This window comes from Chelonoidis abingdonii, chromosome 8 (genome assembly GCF_003597395.2).
Source record: "Chelonoidis abingdonii isolate Lonesome George chromosome 8, CheloAbing_2.0, whole genome shotgun sequence".
NCBI lineage: Eukaryota > Metazoa > Chordata > Testudines > Testudinidae > Chelonoidis > Chelonoidis abingdonii.
Window position 1 is genome coordinate 28408492 of NC_133776.1, and position 23847 is coordinate 28432338.

A 23847-nucleotide genomic window follows, 5' to 3' on the forward strand; every position below is an offset into this window, starting at 1 on the left:
AAATGTATGCATGTGGTTTCACTGAGGAGTGGCTGGGTGGAGTGTCTTGATGTTACTGCATTCAAATTAGTCCCTAAAAATCTTTGAGGAAGGGCCTACAGTAATTCCTATTCAAGGTGACAGATGCCTCCAGCATGCCTCCATTTACACTTTGTTTCTATTCAGACTGCCAAAATATTAAATAGTGTCAGAAGCACCAGGTCTTAATATCCAATAGTAACATATGAAGGGAATAGGACCTGCAGGTGCTCAGCACTCTGGGAGTTAGATGTCCAATTTTAAGCACTCAAGTTTGACAATTCTGGATATTTGGATTTGACAAGGGCTAGGCACATTACAGAAATTTTGCATCTTTGTAGCCAATAGTTTCACACACAGCTTAGCACTGGAGATAGGGTGACCAGACACTAACTGAAAAATCTGGACAGGGGGTGAAGGGGTAATAGGCACCTATATAAAACAAAGCCCCAAATATCGGGAGTGTGTCTATAAAATCGGGACATCTGGTCACCGTAACTGGAGATAACTGCCTTCCTGTGACTGAGCTAAGGAGGAAATAATGGTCTTAAACCCATCAGGAGGAGGGTTGGGGTCTTACTCTCTATAGTTGTGAACTGATTTGGGGTCTTCCCAAAGCTCAAAGGGATCTAGGTATGTTTGGTCCAGATCCCAAAGGCCAGCCCCCATATGTAGACTAGTCTTGAAGGCAAATTCTGGTGATCTAGAATATAATCTTGAAAACACTCTTAGATAACTCTCTCAGGAAGTGCACTGAGCATAAAAGAGAGCCTACTGACCCCTAAATTTCTCTCCTATATAAGCTCCATTCCAGAATGTGGGGAGGGAACTATTTGAGGTAACCTTCCTCCCACTTCCCAGCCTTCTCCCCACACATGTTATGACCATTCGAAGAAATCTCCCATGTAGCTAGCCAACACCTGTTAAGAGCTTTCTTGGTCTTGTGTACTGCTTGCTCTGGACTTTATGCACTGGAATTCATGGCCATATGCCACTACCCCATCCTCAGTCAGGATTCTGCAGCTAGTGCAGGTGCTGTATCCAGTGGTAATGGAGACTGACAGCTAAGGAAGGGAGTGGCTCCTGAGACAAGCAAACAGAAAACACAGGACTTGCTTCAGGCAAAAGTGGTCAGGTTGCAATAGATATAATGCTACCTTTCTCCTCAGCAAAGAACTTTAGAATTGACTTATCATCCACTTACATCTAACTGAGAACATCCACAACCTTACCTAGTCTGAATTCACTTTGTCAGCATTCACAGAACTCTTGACTGGGCATACAGTCCTTTGCACTGATCGTTTCCATATGACAGAAGAACTATTGCATGTCTTTTTTGTTAAACTGCACCTGTTTCCTGAAATCCATATCTTACAATATGCCCAATAACTTTTTCTAACTACAACACTGGATTCTCTCCATACCTCATATGTACAAAATGTCAAGAACACAGCACTCAATTAAAAAAAAACAAAAAACCTATTGCAGTACAAACTTCCCAAGGCTATGATAAATGTATCTGAATAACACTTTTGTATCTTTGAGAATTCACTGAGATAGAACAGTAACAAGAAGTCAATACAAGACGAATAGTGCTCCTGTGAAGTGTACTTCTTCTAGGTTTGTTTTCAGCTCTAACTGGAAGAATCCAGTTATTCTTCGTAGTCATACTTTCACAAGTAATAGAAGTACACCAATACTTCACACAACAAATGAAAACTCTTTATTTAAATTAATTTGCTTAGTTTATATTTAGGACATACGAAGGCCCAGCTTTTCAATTCTACAGACTGATCAAGGGAAAAAACTCTTGAGCTGGCCAATACGATTTGAGAAGCAGTTGGTCTTAGGTTTTCCTGAAATCACAAAAGTGGTAATTACTCTGCATATAGCTTTGTTCATATAATTTATAATGCACTGTTCACTCTGCAATATATTTTGAAAAATATACAAACCTGACAACCAAAATCAGAAATATTTGATAGGAAACTGTCTCTTTAAAACAGTTTAGGAATAAATCAGCATTCCTATAATTCCATTTTAATCTACAAAAAGAACAAATTTATATAAAATTACAACAGATTAGACAAACTTTTTCCAAGAAAAAAAATATCAACTCAATCTTCCATTGTGTGACACATGAATATAGAACAAAAGTTACAGACAGTAATGCCTGCATTGTTTAGCGATGAACTGGTTGACTTAACTCTTAAAAAAACTATACAGTATTATTGCACTCCATGACTGTGCAGTATTTGGAAACATGCCAGCACTGAAAGATGTCTTGCATTAAGGTTTTTTCAGGAGGAACAACACGACTGAAAAGAAAGCATCCAGTCTGCACTAACAGCTTGCTGTCTTCAGTACAGGCCTTCATTGGTTTCAGTCACGCTGCCTTTGGAAAAGTGTCACTTAATGGCTGAAAATACATTGAGACAAAAACATTGTATCAATGGACAATTAGGTCAAAACAATAAAAACAATGGCAAGTTGCTTCCATGATGCACTTGTACATCTGAACAAGTTGCAAGTCTGAACATCTTCAATCCTGAACTATGGAGAAAACCTATGACTCCAGAGCCTACTCAACTAATATTAGAAATACATGTGTATAATTCAGTTAAGTGACAAAATGGTGTGAGGGGACGTTGTCCATAAATATATGATAAATGTAAACACTAAAAAGGGAAAGGAACTATATAGGAAAGTACAGGGGCTATAACTAAGAGTACTGGGATTAAGTTGAAGAAATGAAAAATTAAGGCTGAAAAAAAAAATCAGGAAAGTCTTTCTAACAGAGGAACTTACTGCAAAATCATCTTCAGAGGGTAGTTAAAGAACTAAAAGAAAAAAAAGTGTATAGCCAGAAACAGTATAGTACAATAAAACCTACCTTCGGCCTGGCCTACATGAAAGAGTTAGATTGACACATAGGTCGATGTAAGCTACCTTATAAGTGTCTACACTACAACGGTGCTCCTGCTGATGCAACTCATCTACTATATTGACCTAATAACTCCATCTTTGTGAGAAACATAATGCTTAGGTCAATGTAGCTAAGGTGATACAATGTCTGTGTAAATACTGCCTTATTTACATCACCTGTTGGCTGACATCTGGGAGCTCTGCTGCCACCTCCCAGTGAAGGATTAGGGGGCGGTGATGAAGGAGCCTGAGCTCAGAAGCAAGGCTCCCAACTGTCAGCCCCATGCTCGCCATACCCCAGGGCTGACAGCCCGAGCTCCCAGCCCAGCACACATTCACAGTGGGAACCCTCCCCCTTCCCAAGGGCTGATAGAACCGGCAGCAGCCAGTTCCACAGCATGAAGCCTACCAGCCCTGAAAATTCATTCTTGTCATTTTCAGGGCTGCTATTATTTCACATTTGGTCTCTGGCTCCAGCTCTCATTCCTCCCAGTCTGGAACCAGAGAGGAAATGTGAAAAAGCAGCAACCTTAAACTAACAAGAGTGTCATTTTCATGGCTGGTAGGCTCCTTGCTGTGAAACTGAGTCTAGTGCCTGGCTCACAGCTAGGGCTGTCAATCCTGGTGTGAGGGGAGTCCAGCTGTGAGCCCGGCACAGCTGTCAGTACCTCAAAATGCCCCATTTCAGTCAGTGCAAGCACTTCTGGTGAGGACATACACCAGTGGCAGAAGGATGGTAGTGTGGACATTAACAGCTGATTTAATTACTGCAGTAGCTGTAGGCCAACCTAACTTAAGTCAAGCTAATTTTGTAGTGTAGACAAGCCCTTGGGGACCACCTCTAAAGGGAGATCACTTGCTGAGATCTACTTGCAGAAGCCATGGACCACCAGATTTGTGTTGGTGCGCAAACCTTTGAAGAGTGATCACCTCTTACTAGCGAACACTTTTGCTAACCCCCATGAGTGGGGGTTCGTGGGAGGTTTTACTGTATTATCAGATTTAGAATCCTGTTATGTTAAATCAACTCAAAGAAAAAAATTCTAGGCTATTGAACAAACAAATTTTACAATCTATGTTGCCAGTAGTAATAGAAAACTTCTCCAGAATCCTGAAGAACATATCCAATATGCAAAACATTATAAGGGGATTAAGATGCATCTCGGAACAATCTGGAAGATATATATATTTTTTTTAAGATTCTGTATCCTGCTGATGGTTATTGTGTTGCTTGCTAAAGGTTAAGTATGGGTTAAAAATGAGGCATAAGTGGTTTTGCAGAACTTAAGTCAATGACTTTATATAAAGAATATAGGTGTCAATCCCTTTGAAGTCTGATCTCCACCATGATTTGATCAACAGGCTGGCTGGCAGGATTCACTCAGTGCAATGGCAAGAGGAGATGGAGTTGGCCGGGGTCAACCATCAAACAGAATAAGTGCTAGGTACTCACTAAAGCTTTTGGTAATTGATGTGAAAATCATTGTCCATTTAAAGGGCAACATTTCCTGAGTCTATGTGATTTCCTTCATTTATAAGATTTTCTGCACATAGTAGAATCAACTATCAATCACAAAAATCTGTTCATGTTACAAGAAATAAGGTAAACCTTTAGCTTGCATTATCATGAAGTGTTATGTAAAAGTTATATTACACTAAAATGTAGGGCTGTCCATTAATCGCAGTTAACTCACGCCGATTAACTCAAAAAAAATAATCACGATTAATCAGTGTTAAACAATAGAATACCAACCAAAATGTATTAAATATTTTTTGATGTTTTTCTACATTTTCAAATATATTGATTACAACACAGAATACAAAATGTACAGTGCTCGCTTTATATTATTTTTGATTAGATATTTGCACTGTAAAAACGATAAAAAACAGTATTTCTCAATTCACTTCATTCAAGTACTGTAGCGCAATGTCTATCGTGAAAGTGCAAATTACAAATGTAAGGGTTTTTTGTTACATAACTGCACTAACAAAAACAATGCAAAAAAACCCAAAAAACTTACAAGTCCACTAAGTCTTACTTCTTGTTCAGCCAATCACTAAGACAAACAAGTTTGTTTACTTTTACGGCAGATACTGCTGCTCGCTTCTTATTTACAATATCACCAGAAAGTGAGAATAGGCATTCGCATGGCACTTTTGTAGCCGACATTGCAAGGTATTTACGTGCCAGATATGGTAAACATTCATATGCCCCTTCATGCTTTGGCCACCATTTCAGAGGATATACTTCCATGCTGATGATGCTCATTAAAAAAATAACATGTTAATTAAAATTGCGACGGGACTCCTTAGGGAAGAATTGTATGTTTCCGGCTCTATTTTACCCACATTCTGACATATATGTCATGTTATAGTAGTCTTCGGTGATGACTCAGCACGTTGTTCATTTTAAGAACACTTCCACTGCAGATTTGACAAAACACAAAGAAGGTACCAAGGTTTAAGAATCTGAAGTGCCATCCAAAATCTGAGAGGGATGAGGTGTGAAGTATGAGTTCAGAAGTTTTAAAAGAGCAACACTCCAATGCAGAAACTACAGAACCCAAACCATCAAAAATGAAAATCAACCTTCTGCTGGCGGCATCTGACTCAGATGATGAATATGAATCAGTCCGCACTGCTTTGGATTGTTATTGAGCAGAATCTGTCATCAGCGTGGATGCATGTTCTCTGGAATTGTGGTTGAAGCATGAAGGGACATATGAATCTTTAGCTCATCTGGCATGTAAATATCTTGCAACGCCGGCTACAACAATCCCAAGAGAACACCTGTTCTCACTTACAGATGACATTGTGAACAAGAAGCAGGTAGCATTATCTCCTGCAAATGTAAACAAACTTGTTTGTCTGAACGATTGGCTGAACAAGAAATAGGACTGAGTGGACTTGTAGGATCTCAAGTTTTACATGGTTGTATGAAAAAATAACTCTATTCAAAAATACAATTACATTTGTAAGTTCAACTTTCTTGATAAAGAAATTGTACTACAGTACTTGTATTAGGTGAATTGAAAAATTTTTTTTTTTTTTTTTACAGCACAAATATATGTAACCAAAAATATAAAGTGAGCACTGTACACTTTGTATTATGTGTTATAATTGAAATCAATATATGCAGAAAAACATCCAAAAATATTGAAATAAATGGTATTATATTATTGTTTAATCATACGATTAAGTGTGATTAATTTTTTTAATCGCTTGACAGCTCTACTCAAATGCTAAATTACAACTCACCTGAATATAGTTTTTGGATCAGAAACTACTGAACAGTGGCCTGACTATTCTGCTCAATAGGATCTTTGGCTTGAACATTCATTTACCATACAATCGTTTGCATTGCTAATTAATCAGGTAGCTAGTGACTGTAGCACACATACAAAATACAAAAAATTCCTACACCCATCACTACCCACTCACCCACACACTTACAAGAAGTTTTCAGTGCTGCTAGATGGGGCTATGATCGATGATGGTGCATTGATTCCATGTGCACATTGAGTTTCATTTCATTATCAAGAATTTGGACCAGCTGCTGCATGGAAGGAAGGTGACCAGACTCCAGCTTAGACCACACTGGAACATCTACCACAAAAAGGGGGGAAAAAAAAAAAACACAAAAAATCCCACAATCAATTAGAAGTAGGAAGCTCATCTAATTAAGAGCCAGGAAGTTCAGCAACAGTTTGGTCTTATATTCAGGAAGTTATCTGGAACAAGAACTGCTGCAAGCCTTTGGACGTATTAAAATGAAGTAAAGCACCCTGCATCCCAAATGATTAAGGGTAAGCACTAGGCTCCTTGCTTAAAAAGGTACCATAAGGATTCAGAGTTAAAAATATCCATACCCTTGCTGTCCTCAGCTACTAATAGATTCCCTACCTCCCCTGGACAAGAGTGCAGTTTAGATTTTTGGGTCTTTCAACCATAGTTAAGGCTTAAATCTTGTTGGTCTGATCAGTTTTCAACTCATTTCTGTACACCTATAATCTGTTTAAGGTTGAACGAAAAGGCTTGTACTTGCCAAGAACAAGACCGAAGACTGTTTATCCTGTAACGCTTAGCACATTTCCTGAATAGTTTTAGTGGTCAGTAATGCCATCAGATATTTACTCCTGGGGGAATTCTGCACCACTGCGCATGTGCAGAATTCACATTCCCGTAGATTCTTTACTTCCTCATAGAAAAATGACTTTGATAGAGAAGCTACAAGAGCAGTCATGCACCACTCCCTAGCAGGCCAGGTACCAGAGCATCCAGCAGAGAGGTAAATCACCGCAGAGCTAGGGATACCCCAGCTAGTGGCTCCTACCCTGAGCCAGGATCAGCTGCTAATCCTGGCTGGGCTGGAGAGGACTGGACTTCCTCTTCCCCTGCAAGGAGTGGCTGGGGCTGTGTCAGGCCCACCCCTAGAAGCCTCCCCCAGCTGCAGGAAGCTCAGAATCCTCCCCTGCTTCCTGCCCCCCATCACTCCTCAGCTGTGGGGGGGGGGTGTCACTGTACAGGGAGCTGCTCCCCCATCCACCCAACCTCTGTGCATTTGGACCTCCCATACCAGACACCCCTGCCAAAGCTCACCTGGTACATTCAGAATCTCCCTAGACTTCCATACTCAAACTCTACCCCACTGATTCTCAACCCCTGCATCTGGAGCCCCCCTACATCCAGACCCCCACCCCCAGACCAACCCCCACTGAGATCCCTGCAGTCAAACTCCAATCCTGAGCCACCCCACGCCATTGACCACCAACTAGCTGCAGCCAGCCCCCCACTGAGACCCCCACATCCAGACCACTACACTGAGCCCCATCAACCTTCATCTGGAAGCCCCTGCAGAGTCCCATTGCCCCTGCATCTGGAAACCCCTCTAACCAGCCTCTGTGCATCCAGATCCTCCCCCTCCCCATGTAGATTCCCCACTGAGCTGCCTGCACCTAGATTATTCCACACAGAATCCTCGCACCCTACACTTTAATCCCTCCACACTGAGCCCCTCAACACCTGTATCCTGCCTGGTTGAGCCTACCTGCCCCACACCTGGTGCACCTGGCGCAGAGGTTGTTTCTGGGACAGGGACAGGCCTTGTGCTATGTCAGGGACAGGTGAAGCCTCACCACTGAGTCTATGTCTTGGGGGTGGGAGGGCTGCAGTGTGATCTCCCATGTTTGTGTAGCTAGTAGCCTGTGCTCCCATTCTGGAGCCTCTGCATTTATTTATTGACAAAATAAAACTTGCATAATTTTAAAATATTGTGTGGAGAATTTTAAATTTTTTGGCCCAGAATGCCTTCAGGAATAGCTATTTTAGGATAAACACAACCTTCAGCTCTGGCGTTGGCAGATTTTTATTCATTTACTCACTCAACTATTTCTATGGTACTCATCACATTAGCACCTGGCCACCTTATAGTTAAAAATACAATTTATCGGCTAGGTATGACAACATTAATGATCACTCCTGCACCGAATAGTAATAAATCAAAAGCCTGACTGAACAAAGGTGAAAAGCCTTTCCCATGAAGGCTCTGCCACCAGTTCTAATTCAAAAACAGATAGGAACAACTTAGATAATGTTTTCTAGTACACAGTCAGTTTTAGTCAATATGATGCAACATTACATGCAAGCAGTCTCAAGTAGAAAGTTTCCAGTGCACTCAAACAACAACTCTGAACTTCATTCTGATACAGTTATGAAGCCAGTATAAAACCACACAGCCTCGGTGTTACATGCATGTTATAGTGGCCAGACCCACAAAAGAAGCAGACCACTGAATTCTGCACAGCATTAAGCTTGTGGAAGGTCTGCAATGGCAGCTGTCAGTAGAATGTCACCTCCTGGTTGGATTAATGCAATAGAAAGGAACAGATAATTATTTGGAGGTCCAAATCAGGAAGAAAAGATTGCAAGCTCCAGGACTGCTGCAGATGAAAATGGGCACTATTAATCCAGTAGTAGTTGCTGAGAATCCATAAGCAGAAATAGCTCAGGTCTAAGACATATTTGCAAAGAGAAGAGACATGAACCCACAGAAGAGAAGGCAGACAATTCCCTCCCCATTTCTTCCCTGGCTAACCAGTATCACCTATGTCTCATCACACAGTGCTTGTGTAAGAAAGTGCACTCACCACTCCCAAAGGGGATTTTAGAGTAATGACGTATCACTAAAGGAAAGCTTAAGATTTTATTACTGTGTTTTTAAATATGCAGTTTGAAGTCCACATATGTCTTGTTAGTAATCTAGAATCTCTCTTCTTTATGTTTAGTTATAAGCAGCATTTAGTTCACTTAAGTAATAATGAGTTTCCCCCAGGTGAGCTTCAAGATGGAAGGCAAATAAGAACCACCTTATACAACCAACAGACAGGAGTTATTCAACATGTTAAAGATTTAAGATCCACAAATTTCACAGGTAACTGCTTTATCTGATTTCCTCCATCATCACTTCATTTAGGAGGGACAGGAGAGGCTAATAATCTTGGAGAATTCTTGTATTATATAGCATAATATATAGTGTAAACAAAGCAATTCCTTCAAACACTCAAAACTCACCATTCAAAGTTATTTCAAATGCACCTGTTGACATACACTGGTTCTCAATCATATTGCTCAGGAAGAAAACCATCATACAAGCATAGACCTAGAATCAATTAAGAATTAGTGTGAATTTCATAGACAATGAGGTCTTGAGAACCATGCTACATCTTTACAATCTAAAACCTTTTCAACTGTCATCAAAACCTTCTCAATTGTTCATTTGCACTCTCTCAAACAAGTTTAGAGTCACATAGTTGTTTATTAATCTTCCTTGCTTCCTAATCTAAATAATAGTTTGTAAAACATTTTCTTACTACTCTAGAAGTTCAATACTGAAGTAATATCGAACCACTTGATCCTTAAGGTTTCATTTTCAAATGCACTATAAATTAAGATTTACCCACTTTAAGAAAACTATTCACATTCTGCAGAGCCAGAAGGTAGATGTACAATTTTAATAGCGTTTACATGAAAAACCAGTGAAAGGATTTATAGAAGTGCTCTGCACAATAACTTGGGTGGCCAGAAACAAATATTCTGTGAGTTAATATATGATACCTTTGATAGATAAAACAGTAGTGGTGCAAGTTAGTGATTCTATTTTTTCTTTTGGGGGAGGCAAATCCTACTACTATTGTTCCTTCCACACCATTCTTTTAAATTCTCTTTTGGTATTATACACCAAGGATCAAATGATGCAATCTTCAGCAACATAGCATTGGGAGACTTCATAACTAATATATTTATTTATAGTTTTAACTTTTCATATTAAGTATTAAACACCAGTCTGTTCACAACGGTAACCAGGAACCAATGGACTTAGCACATGAGAAATATTCAGACCAATAAAACACTCAGTAATTTCTTGGTGAAGCCATTACCAAGGTTAGGCTATTGTGCAGGACAGCTGAATCCACATTATATTGATTGGTTCCACTTGTTTTGTCAAGTACTCTAATATTTCCATATGTTTCAATGACTGCTAATTCATACCTTCTTCACAGATAGTTAAGTTTGAGGTTTGCTGCACCATAACTAACTCAATATTTAAAGATGTGTCAAATTACAACAGCCTTAGGGCTTGTCTACACTGGCAATTTACAGCACTGCACCTTTCTCGCTCTGCGGTGTGAAATAACACACCCCTGAGCGCAGCAAGTTTCAGTGCTGTAAAGCACCAGGGTAGACAGCGCTCCCAGCACTGGGAGCTACACCTCTTGTGGAGGTGTTTTTTTCAGAGCACTGGGAGAGTTCTCTCTCTGCACTCTGCTGTGACCACACAAGCCACGTTAAAGTGTTGCCCTTAAAGTACAACACAGATTAAGTTCCTCAATATTATTTTTAAATTAGAGGGGCTCTTTAGAGTTGGAATTAATCGATCACTTCCAAGAATGGCCAGTTTAAGAAAGAACTATTATGAAAAAAAACAGTGTCATTTTACGATATGCATCTCATCAGTAATGAAAGTTTCCCTTAAAGCATTCAGGACATCTTCTACAAAAGAAGAAAGAATATTCTGAAGTTCAAATAGAGGTCTTGCTTTTCTTTAAAAAAAAAAATTAATAAAGTGTTAATAAGAAATAACTAACAAATAGCCAGGAGTCAATGCTAAAGGAAAAAACAGGAGTAACACCTTAAAAAAAATCTATACGTTTAAAAACTGTGATTCTACTCGCGGTGACAATGTAAAAATTACTCCTCCTTACTGACTGGTAGAGACTCCCTTTGTAACTAATCAATGCTACATCTTTACCTTTACATGCTCCTTTTACCATATGATCAGTCTGGGAAGCAAAAGACCAGCAATCAAATCTGGATCTATGACAACAAAACCAAGCACCATTGATAGGGCCCTACCAAATTCATGGTCCATTTTGGGCAACACAGTCATAGGATTTTTAAAATTGTAATTTAATGATTTCAACTGCTTAAATCTGAAATTTAACAGGGTTGCAATTGTAGGGGTCCTAGGGTGACCAGATGTCTCGATTTTATAGAGACAGTCCTGATTTTGGGGTCTTTTTCTTATATAGGTTGCTATTATCCCCCACCCCCTGTCCTGATTTTTCACATTTGCTGTCTAGTCACCCTAAGAGGTCCTGACCCAAAAAGGAGTGTGAGGGGAGGGAGAAGTCAAAAGGTTATTGTGGGGGGGATGGGGGGTATTGTGGTACTGCTACTCTTACTTCTATCCTGCTGCTGGTGGCGGCACTACCTTCAGAGCAGAGCAGCTAGAGAGCGGTCGCTGCTGGCTGAGTGCCCAGCTCTGAAGGCAGAGCCAACATCAGCAGCAGCACAGAAGGATGGCATGGTATGGCATTGCCGCCCTTTCTTCTGCATTGTTGCCTGCAGAGCTGGCCCCTCAGGTCAGCAGCCACTGCTCTCCAGCCACCCAGCTCTGAAGGCAGTGCAGACGTAAGGGTGGCAACTCCATGACCACCATAAAATAATCTTGTGACTCCCCCCTCTTGGGCCAGGGCCCCCAATTTCAGAAACAATGGCCTCCCCCATGAAATCTGTATAGGGGTAAAAGCACACAGAAGACCAGATTTCACAGTTCATGATGCGTTTTTCATGGCCATGAATTTGGTAGGGCCCTAACAATTGTTAAGAGCAATTAGACTATCCTTCCATTTGTCAAGTAAATTTAGATAGTCCCTAATAAAGATTTTAAGATATTTATATCTTAAAAACACGTGCAGTGTACAAACAAGCTGAATACAGATATTGGAAGTTTACAAGCATTTCCACACAAGTCACGCTAAAGTCAGCCCCTACCACCAGACAGTTACTTTTAAAGAAAAGGAAATGATGTACCTTATTTTCTTGGCCCCACTGCCAGATACTTGGAGCTTGCATGCCAAAGAAAGCGAAGGGATCCTTGCCAACAATTATTAAGCCTATTAATACTAGTTTGAAGACTGACAGGAAGGATGCTATGTGTCTATCAAAAGCAAAGACATAACAGTCACTAAGGAAATTTTTAGTTAATACTTTGACACTTTAGAGCCAAAACCACCCCAATTAGAATTATTTCCATAGTGTATAACCAGAAATTTTATAGAAAGTAATGCCACACTCATTTGTAAAATATATAGCTTTTCAGATCACCCAGAAGAGCAAAATTAGAACGTTTTTCATTTAACAAAAACATAACAGACATAGCATACCATCTGAGTGCCATTTTAAAGATGTAGTATATTTAATAAAGTACAAGGATAAATACAACTGATATTTGTATTTGACAGTTTGCCCAATATCTTACACTGGCAAATGTACTCGGTCTGATATATTTCAGAAGAATGTCTCCAATGACCCATGTCAAAATACATCCACTTGAACTGTGTTCTCTCAATGAGTACATAAAACCCTATAATTCACCATGAGTGGGTTAAACCCACATCCAGAGAATCATGTATCTTTAAAATCCTGTCTGTAAAGTCGCTAAAGATTTTAAAAATCTTCTGCAATGTTTATTTTGCCTCATTACAACTGGTAACATTTCTGCAAAAGACAGTTGGACATGTACGTGGTCCAGTAACCACTACGTACCTTTACACCAACATTTGTTTTCTAGCCTGTAAACAACTGAATAAAAAATAAGAATCATTTCATTTATTTCCTCACCGCTCATCACCAGGTTTTAAAATACGTTTAAAAGAAGTTCTCCTGTTTATGATGAAGTCACAGGAAAACTAATTTTAAAATCTACTTCTCCATTCCCAGTGTAGCCTGATATGTATATTATGCAACATTATGTAAATATGAACAAACAGGTGAGCGACAAAAGAAATAGATGATGTGAACTAATGTCCAGGGACATGATTGTGGAGCAAAGGTGAATTTTGGCTACAATTAATTTAATCTGCTGTCAAGTATTATGGTACAGATAAATGTAATTTTTGTTTTTGTTTTTGTCCAATATTCACACAAGGATCATCTGCCAAGGGAGAATATATCCCAGTTTATTTTCTTTAAATCTGATTTAGAAATGAGAGGGGAAATACCTTCATATGGAACTGAAAGACTTTACAAAAGACTGTTTTAATACCTTAAAAAATTAACCCACACTTTTTTAAACTCTTCTACTTTGAGAGATATGTACAAATTGCACATACAGCCATTACATGTCAATTCTGCTAGTTTATAAGCAGACAAGTCATACCTATATATAGGTTGCGGAAGGTAGTTTTCCCCTTCAATGCGGATGTCTGGATACCGCTGGCTAATAACCCGCATGTACTCCTCAAACACCCGTCTGTAACCTCAGGAAACACTAGAGGAAAAAAAAACAAAAAACAAACCCCAATATTATTAACTATGTACCTTTGGACAAATGTTTATACTGACAGATGGTGGGGCTTTTATCTATACACACACACACACACACACTTGAAGTTCTCGTGATCATTTCGCGTGAAATAGTACTTTAACAATTTGACCACTTAGTAGACTGTGCCCCAGCAAAAAAAGATATTTATATCTTACAAGTGAACTCAGAAATTGATGTTTTTAAACATTCACGTAAGAGCCTTATACTGGATCACCTTCATCAGACAGTCATACCAATCAAGACAATCAACATTCATTCAGCTGAGGCTACGGCAAAACCCTAAATTGATACTTTATCCTGCTCTAATCAGTCAATTTAAGCAGAAATATGTTAAAAGTGGTTAAGGAAGATAAAGATTGTTTTCTACTTGTAAATTTCAGCCAAAAATCTGAATGAAGCCTTCAGTAAAAAGCTGTCTAGCTATTTAATATTACAATCTCTAACAGTCAAGAACTTCACACTATCGGCAAAACAAGGAGAATATCCTTTGCTGAGGTACAAAGAAGCAAGGGGGAGGTGTTTGTGCGCGTGTGTGTGTGAGAGAGAGACTGATAGCACTTAGAAACTTTCTTGAGAGCACTTTCTTCCTTCTGTAAGAAGTGTACTAAATCATTGTCATTAAATCTCAAACACTGTTGGTAAATTCACTGCAGAGCTGATATTGACAATACATTGCCAAATAATTTATGAATGTTCTGAATTAGAAAACTAATATCCATTGTACCAAGAAAAAAAGTGGTTTGTGATTAAACCAAACTGATTATTTTGGAAGTTCAGACACTGATTTCACATGCCATACCTATTTTCAACTTACTGTGCTATAATACTCAGGAAAGGCCAACATGAGTTTAATATTAAGAGATTTCAGGATCAATTAACAATTCTACATTTTTACAACAGCATCACTGCAATCTGATTTCCTCACAGCTTCCAACAGATGACAGCTTCCTACATAAGAAAACTGTTAAATACCTTTAATTCTGTGAGATATACACTCAAAAGTGCCACAATGGAAAGCAATTTGGAAACTGGCTGAAGGGGTCATGGTATAATGAAGAGAATGCTTCCAATGACAACAAGAGGTCAGAATTTGTAAAAGCATGACCCAATGTAATGTCTCCAGCACTCTGAGACAAAATAACACAATAAATCAGCAGTACTTTGCCACTAACTTATACAGTAACTCTTCATTTAAAGTTGTCCTGGTTAACATTGTTTCGTTGTTACCTTGCTGATCAATTAGGGAACATGCTTGTCTAAAGTTGCACAATGTTCCCTTATAATGTTGTTTGGCTGCCGCCTGCTTTGTCCACTGCTTGCAGGAAGAGCAGCCCGTTGCAGCTGGCTGGTGACAGCTTAGAACCAGGGTGGACTGGCAGCCTCCCTATGAGCTACCCACTCCCCTAAGTTCCCTGTGCAGCAGCCACCCAGCAGTCTATCAATTGCTGGCAATTCAGCTGTCTCTCCCAACACTGCCATGTGCTGCTCCCAGGAGTATCCTGCTTGCTGTGCAGGATGGGGCGAGGGGAAGAGGAGGGCTAATGTCAGGGTGTCCCTCCTCCCCCCGCTCCTTCCCCCACCGATCCCTTCTCCACATAGGGCAGGCTGGGGACATGACAGGCCTCAGGATGGAGAGAGCTTGCTGGCCACGGCTGCTGTCTCAACTTCCTGATCTTTTTAAAGGCAATGTACTTAGATAGATATGCAATGTGCTGACCCCACTCTCTCTCATACACACACACAGTGTGTGTCTGTCTACCATACTGTCTCCCCTCCCTCCATTTGTGCTGCCTTGTAGAGTATGAGGCTACATTAACAATAATGTGCTAACCCTTGAGGGCTCAGCCAAATGCTAGTTCATCATTTAGCAGTAAGGCATTCCCTGGGAAATATCCCTCCCTCTTCCACCCTCTGACTTCACCACCTCAACCAAGCTTCACAATCATCATTGCTGTGTACAGTATTAAATTGTTTGTTTAAAATGTATACTGTGTGTATGTCTATATAATAAATAGTTTTTTGTCTGGCGAAAAAAAATTCCCTGGAACATACCCCCCACCCTCATTTACATTCATTCTTATGGGGAAATTGGATTCACTTAACATCATTTAAAGTCATCATTTAAAGTCACATTTTTCAGGAACATAACTATAATGCGAGGAGTTACTGTATGTTGAATTGCCTGACTTTAGCCTTCTCTTGCCTCTTTAAGATGTAGAGCAGAAGCTAAGAATTCAACAGAAAGGACATGGTTTTGTTATTGTCTTGGACAGTCCAGCCTGTTATAAACAGTTGTACCTTCTACAAATGAAATGAGCTATGCTCAGACACAGCAGTGAAAATGAAGCTAACAGACAGTGGGGAGGGAGCTCTGAAAAAACATGTTTTTAGCAGTGAACTGCTGACAAAATACAAAAATTATATCAACTTCAGTAACATGCAATGAATGCCCTCTCACCAAACAGTAAAGGAATTATTTATCACAAATGAAGACACCCCACACCTAACACACTTTAGAGTCTTTTAGTTTGTTTTTGTTCACTGAAACACTCCAGAGCACACATCTGACACCCCGCAGGTGCCAAGAAAGCCTCTTGTTGGAGCACAGACTCAAACCATAAGAAGTCAGAAGTTCCATTTAAAAAAATATGCAGTACTGCATGTTTACCCTAAGTCTTTGCATTTTATGTCCTTTGAAATAAATAAATGTTACAACACTATGAAATATATTAAAGAGAATCTTTTCTAAATCTAGCACCAACCTGGGAGTTGGGGAAGCTTCCACAGTAGTTGTCACAGACATTCTGAAGTGTCACAAAATAGCTGGAGCCACTGTAAAAGTCACAGGACTCAAGTAGAAAACAAGCCTCTATTTTTACTTGTATGGAATACTCCAATCATTGCTAGTAGGAGCATCCAAAACATATTGAAATAACTATAGTTTTAAATAGTTTGAACAACTATTTGGCCTTGAGACATAAAAGCTAGGTCTAATGGCATTTGCTTCATAAAACTAAATAACTATTTAAAATAGTTTTAAAAGACAAATTATTTGTTTGACAAACCAAGAAAATTTGTCATGTAAGGAAAATTGCATTTGCATGCACACAATTTTACTATGAACTAAAGAACTTTCCTATAAAACTGTTAAACTGTTGCATTTCCAGTAGTTTTAACTAAGCACAATGTTTCATAGACTGTCAAAGATAGGTAATTTTAGTTATATCAGTCTAAAAGTGAATAGACTGATGTTAATACAACTGTTCACTAAAAATTATTATTATTAAGAATTTAGATAATGAACACAGGGCCAAACATGCTACTTTAGTTTAGTAAACTATGAAGATGCACGCATCTATGTTACAACATAAAAACTCTTTCAGGTAAAATCTGATTGCACATCTCATTAACATATGAAAATATATGAAAAATAGTAAGTAAGAAAATGAAGAGCTATATTAATTTGATTAAAGTTTGTTACTTGTGTTATATAGAATCACTAATACCAATATGAAAGGACTCCATTCATTTTTAAGGACTTGGGGTGCACATTCCTGCTCCAACATGAAATATTTTCCTCCTGCTGAAATGGCATTGCATGCTGTCTCAGTCAGGCAGTAGTCCCCAAACTGTGGGGCACACAGGACTGTTGGGGTCTAGGCCAGCCCCCATGAGGGGGCAGGAAGGCACCACCACCCAGCCCCACTCTGTGCCCAGCTGCAGCCTTGGCTCTGCTCTCAGCCCCCACTCCCATCCCCCAGCCCAGCTGCCACTCTGGTTCCAGCCCAGGGGAGCATGGACACATTCTATTGGGGGGGAGAGGAGGGAAGAACAGCACAAAAGGAAAAGTTTTGGGACCACTGCACAGTACGGAATGCTAGCATGCTAATAGCAGCAGATGTCTACTGCTCTAAACGCTGTTCAAAAAGATTGGCAGTACTTGAGGAAAATTATACCAGAGACATCCGACAAAATAACTAGTTCTGATAAAACTTATGACACTTAGCTACATGCATCTTCTCCTATCAGGAGTGATTAATACTACACGAAGGTAAGGTACACTTTTTCCTGCGTAGTTTTGGTGGCGATGTAAGATAGCTATTTCTGTTCCCTAGTATAGCTTTTGTTTGGGTTTGAAGCACTATGGAGAACAAGTCTGGAATGCTGTATTTAATATACGTACCTGTTATTTAAATGATACTTGAAGTATTATTTCTGTTACTAACTCTTTGCTGATTTGTGGGAAACTATTTTGTACGCTGATAAAAATGCATCTTTCGCAAAGTTGTTCACTACACACAAACTTAGATATTTCACGTGTTTTAAAACCAAGTATTTCAAAACTATTCCTTTACTTACATCCTGTCAAGACATGTTTTCCCTTTCAGCAGCTACTACCTCTACAAATACTTAGATATCACAATTTCATGTTAAAATTAAGTCTAAATATTCTGTTAACAAAGTGACTTTTTAAAAAAAAGATTGGCGAGAAACTTGTCATCAATTAAATGTTATATTTGATGAGCAGCCATGTCCCCACTATGTACAAAAAAGCCATAGGATAAGTTAGTTTCAAAGGGGGAAATCTTATTTTTTGGAAGTGGTTAAATTCCTTCTTAAAATTATTGTCTATGGGCATTAGTATTAATATATGGTATATACTACCATCAATTCACAGCAGAGCTCCCAATAACAAGTCCCAAAGTAGAATATGTCCTTTATGTAATAATTCAACTTTTAGCTATTTGGTAAACCTTCCACATCACTCAGAAGGAAAATATGCTCACCTTCAGGACCACCACTGTTCTGCCCTTTCTCTACCTTCCCGATCCTCACATTTCTCCCCATTCCCTATTTTTATATACCCCCTCCTTTCTTCACTGAGCATTTTCTCTCCTGCATCAACTCACAATTCCCACCTCCCTGTCAGATAAAATGATCAGCAATTAGACAGTTACTAAAATGAAGGGTCATCATTAATCTTTTGAGCCTACATCCCAATACGAATAATTGAGCCAGATAAGTGCACACATCAGAGTCATTGTCTGCAGACTCACAGCAAAACCCCAGCTGTCTAAACTCTGTTCATATTTGAAAGGTTTTCTCCACAATCACGAGAGTTAGTAACTTACTTTTTTAAAATGAAAGCTCAGATCCTGCAAAATCCAGTTATGCCCTACAGATGACAAGGAAGTTGGGCCGAATTCTGCCCTTGAGGTGGTTAATACGTGCGTTTTAATCTTACAGTGCTCTATGAACCCTTTCTAGAGACTTGTCTTCTATTAAACCAAAAGTTAGCTATTACATAAATTCAAGTGCATAGGTAACTTTCAAACTATTGTTCAATTTCCATCAATGACTAGAGTAAGTAACTTATAAAGTTCCAACATTAGCATTAAAAAACTGAAAGTGCCTCAATGTTATTTTAAAACAGTAAGGCAGCAGGGAAGGGTTTTTTTCGGTTGTTTAATTATTTACTGTTCAGTCTGAGTCCCAGTTGTGATGGGTTGCTATGCTGATGTAACTTCAGTACACAAGAGCATCTTAAAAATAGTCCTGAAAAGCAGAAACATTTTTTTTAAATTAACACTTGCTGTGAAAGGGGTTAAGAGACTACTGTTGAAGATTAACCCCCAAAACCCCACATTAAAATATACCAGAGACTCATGTAACAAGGAAGAACTCATATCTTTTAAAGAAGCAGAGATCATAAAGGTAAGGATAAAAATTTATTCAACACTGATTCAGCTATCAGAAGAATTCATCATTAAACATTTAATGTTCAAAAGAGGTACTGCTAAGGTTTTAGACCAAGAGTATAAATTGCTTCTCTGTAGTCTTCCGATTTCTTCTTGGTATCACTTACTCAAATCCATGATTTAAACCCTGATTAAAGAAATGTAAGTCGTTCTGGGTCCCAACACAAACTATACTGCATAGGTAGAGGACCTCAACTTCATTTATGTTCTTATCTAAACCCAGTTATTTGTCTCACAGCTGTAAAGATGAACTACAAAGAGAACAGGAAGGAAACGTTAAACGCTACAGGCAAATGCAAGTTAAAATATTACACAATTCAGCAATTTTCTGTACTCTGTAGAACTCCTCAGCACACAGCTCATAAGCCCCCCTCACTCCAAACACAAGGGCAATTGAGTCCGTGCAGTTTGACTAGCCCCCACCTGGCAAACCTTCCCAGCAGCAGGCTGGCCACGGGAAAAGCTTGGAAAACCCTCACTGACAGCTACCTGCCCGTGCAAGCTGCAGCCCCCTAGAGCCGCAGCGAGCAGGGCTTCTCCGGCCAGCAGGCTTCGGGACTGGCGCCAAACCACCGGGTCCGCGGCCCCGCGGGAACCGGGAAACACTCGGGGAGGAAGGAGGCGGCCCAGTCGCCGCCCGCGCTCACCCCAGCGCTGCCGGCAGGTTCCGGGCTTGGCACAGGGCCCCTCGGCCGGGCAGAGAGCGGAGGAGCTAGGGAAGAATCGGCTGGAGGTCACCGCCCTGGCACGTACCGCTGGGCCCCGCGCAGGAGCTCGGCTCCGCCAAGGCCGCCCGCTGCCCTGGGCAGGGCCCGGCATTCCCGGCAGCAGGCGCCAGCGGCGTGGACACGGGGCTCCGACCCCGGGAGCGGCCCAGCCGGAGCCGGGCCGGGGCGGGGGACGCTGCCGGCCGCAGCCCAAGCGAGCGCGCACTTACCAGATCTGGAACTTGAGCAGCGGCCCAGTGGTGTAGGCCATGCGCAGCTTCTTAGCCGGCAGGGCCCCCTGCTCCGTCGCGGCCCGGCCCAGCCCCGCCGCCAGGAGGAACAGCAGCGCCAGCATCCGCATCGTCCCTCAGCAACCCGACCGGCAAATGGAGGCTGAGCACGCGCCGGCGTGGGGCGAGCTAACCCCCACAGCAAGGTCACGGGATCAGGAAACGCAGCGCGCACGCGCAGTGCGGGTCACGTGAGGTGACAGTCAGCGGAGGGTCCCCTCTTTCTCTTACACACGCGCCTGGGGGCGCGAGACCCTGTCCGCGCGGGGGCGCGCGCGAAGGGGGTGTTCTGCGCACAAAGCCGCGGCAGGGCTGGCTGAGCCCGTGCTGGATTGGGACTAGTGGGGTGGAGCTAGCATGCCTGGTACATAAGCAATGGCCCTATCACAGCCATGAAAAAATGCCTGATGGAGCATGAAATCTGGTGTCTGCCCCTCCCCGTCCCGTCTGAGAGTCCCCATGAAATCTGGTCTTTTGTGTGCTTTTACCTTACACTATACAGATTTCACAGGGGAAAACAGCATTTCTCAAACTGGGGGTCCTGACCTAAAAGGGAGTTGCAGGGAGGGCAAAAGGTTGGGGGGGCATGGTATTGCCACCCTTACTTCAGGGCCTTCAGAGCTGGGCAGCTGGAGAGCAGCAGCTGTTAGCCAGGCGCCCAGCTCTGACGGCAGTGCCCTGCCCACAGCAGCGCAGAAGTAACGGTGGCAATACCGTACCATGCCATCTTTACTTCTGCGCTGCTGACTTCAGAGCTGGGTGGCCAGAGAGTGGCGGCTGCTGACCCAAAGTCCCGCTGTGCAGGCAGCAGCATAGAAGAAAGGGTGGGCAATACCCTACCATGCCGTCCTTACTTCTGCGCTGCTGCTGGCTGCATCTCTACCTTCAGAGCAGGGGTCCTGGCCAACAGTGGTCACACTCCTGCTGCCCATCTCTGAAAGCAGCGCTGCCGCCAGCAGCAGCACAGAAGTAAGGGTAGCACTACTGTAATCTCCCCTCCCCCCCCACAATAATCTTGTGACCTCGCCTGACCCTTTTTGGGTCAGGCCAGGACCCCTACAATTACAATACCATGAAATTTCAGATTTAAATAGCTGAAATCATGAAATCTACTGTTTTTAAAATCCTGTGACCATGAAATTGATTAAAATGGACTGCAAATTTGGTAAGGTCCTAACAGTGAACCAGCAGCACCTTCCGCTGCTTGCCAGCAGCCCTAGGGTAGGCCTGCCCAGGAGATAGTCACAGCAGGGCTGAGCACTGCACCCTGGTGCTTCAGGATGGGATTGGTTATTATTGATGTGGATTGGGGTAGTGGCAGATGGCCCCAGTGTGCCACGAACCAGCCACACACCCAACAAAAAGATAGTGCTAGGCAACAAAGCTGAAGAGCCAATGATCTAAACCAAGAGACAACAGGCGACTGCAGCGGCCAGGCAGGGAGCAAAGAGTCTACACTGCAGTGCTCAGCATGAAAAGCAATGGTCACAGCACACCAGCTGTCTACCCACCCTCACGTTTTTTTGTAGGCATCAAAATCTGAGCTTGGATTGGCACTGTGATAATCTCCAATTTTCTATCTAGAAGTGGTGTCAGGGGATAAGATTGCATTGGGCTCCTATGTGACCTTAGTTCACCTGTGGGTGTCTTTGTGATGGAAAATTACACTAGAGAATATCAGTATAGCTAAAACTGCAAACCCTTTCTAATGCAGACAGTACCTTAAGGCTTAAACTATACGATAGTAGGGCAAGCACTAGTCCTGCTTCTCAAGCCTAGGAAGCAGCACAGTATTAGATGCTGCCTGAATCTGTTTGCACAGGAAAATGCTTCAGCAAATTCCACTCCTTTCAGTGGCAGACCTGATTAATGGAATTTCTGTGCCTAAGGGGCATAAAATGCTGAGGGATCTTAGATGTTAATGTACCCTCACTCTCACAGATCTACAGGATCTGTGCTTCACCCCAGCTTTTATACAGAACATAAGAATAGTCATACTGGGTCAGACCAATGGTTCGTCTAGCCCAGCATCCTGTCTTCAGACAGTGGCCAGTGCCAGATGCTTCAGAGGGAATGAACAGAAGAGGCAGTTTATCAAATGATACATCCCTTGTCATCCAGTCCCAGCTTTTGGCAATTAAAGCTCTGCGAACACCCAGAGCATGGGATTGGACTATCTTGGCTAAGCCATTGATAGGTTTATGGAGGATAGATCTAATTCTTTTTTGAACCCAGTTACACTTTTTGCCTCCACAACATCCCCTAGTAATGAGTTCCACAGGTTGACTGTGCATGGGTGCATACTTCCTTATGTTTGTTTAAACCTCCTGCCTCATAATTTCATTGAATGACCCCTGGTTTTTGTGCTATGTGAACAGGTAAATAACACTCCTTTATTCTCTGTGTTCACACCAGTAATGATTTCATAGACTTCTATCATATCTCTCCTTAGGCCTGGTCTACAGTAGGAAATGAGGTTGGTATAACTACATTGCTCAGGGGTGTGAAAAATCCAGTTAAACTGACCTAACCTCTGGTTGATGGAAGAATTCTTTCATTGACCTAACTACCGCCTCTTGGGGAGGTGGATTACCTATATCGAGGGGAGAAACCCCCACTCAGCATAGGTAGTATCTTCATTGAAATGCTGCAGCATTGCAGTTATGCCACTGCAGTGTTTTAAGTGTAGACTAGCTCTCAGTCATCATTTTTCTGAACTGAACAGTCCCAGTCTTTTTAATAGCTCTTCATGTGGAAGCTGTTCCATATACCTAATCTTTTTTGTTGCCCTTCTCTGTACTATTTCCAATTATATCTTTTTTTGAGATGGAGCCGGGATGCAGTATTCAAGGTATAGGTGTACTATGTATTATATACAGGCATGATGATATTTTCTGTTTTATTATCTATTCCTTTCCAAACGGTTCCTAACATTCTGCTAGTTTTGTTTTTTTTACTGTTGCTGCACATTGAACAGATATTTTCAGAGAACTATCCATAATAACTCCAAGATCTCTTTCTTGAGTGGAAACAGCTAATATAGATCCCATCATTTTGTGTATATAGCTGGGATTGTTTTCCAATATGCAGTACTTTACATTTATTGATATTGAATTTCAGCTGCCATTTTGTTGCCTAGTCATGCAGTTTTGTGAGATCTCTTTGTAACTCTTTGCAGTGAGCTTTGGACTTAACTATCTTGAGTAATTTTGTATCATCTGAAAACTTTGTCATCTCAATGTTTAGCCCTTTTCTAGATC

The 23847-nt window shown here is 41.2% G+C and overlaps 1 protein-coding gene across 1 annotated transcript; it reads right to left on the reverse strand.

Annotated features, from left to right (window-relative positions):
- Nucleotides 1-1718: 1718 nt before the first annotated feature.
- On the reverse strand, nucleotides 1719-20755 carry SELENOT (selenoprotein T). The gene is made up of 6 exons (XM_032806212.2): nucleotides 20528-20755; nucleotides 13664-13774; nucleotides 12316-12442; nucleotides 9514-9601; nucleotides 6397-6549; nucleotides 1719-2437 (listed from the first exon to the last, which is right to left on the reverse strand). Exons 1-5 carry the CDS (start codon nucleotides 20656-20658, stop codon nucleotides 6425-6427), a joined length of 582 nt encoding a protein of 193 aa, XP_032662103.1. The 5' UTR covers nucleotides 20659-20755; the 3' UTR covers nucleotides 1719-2437; nucleotides 6397-6424.
- Nucleotides 20756-23847: the final 3092 nt, after the last annotated feature.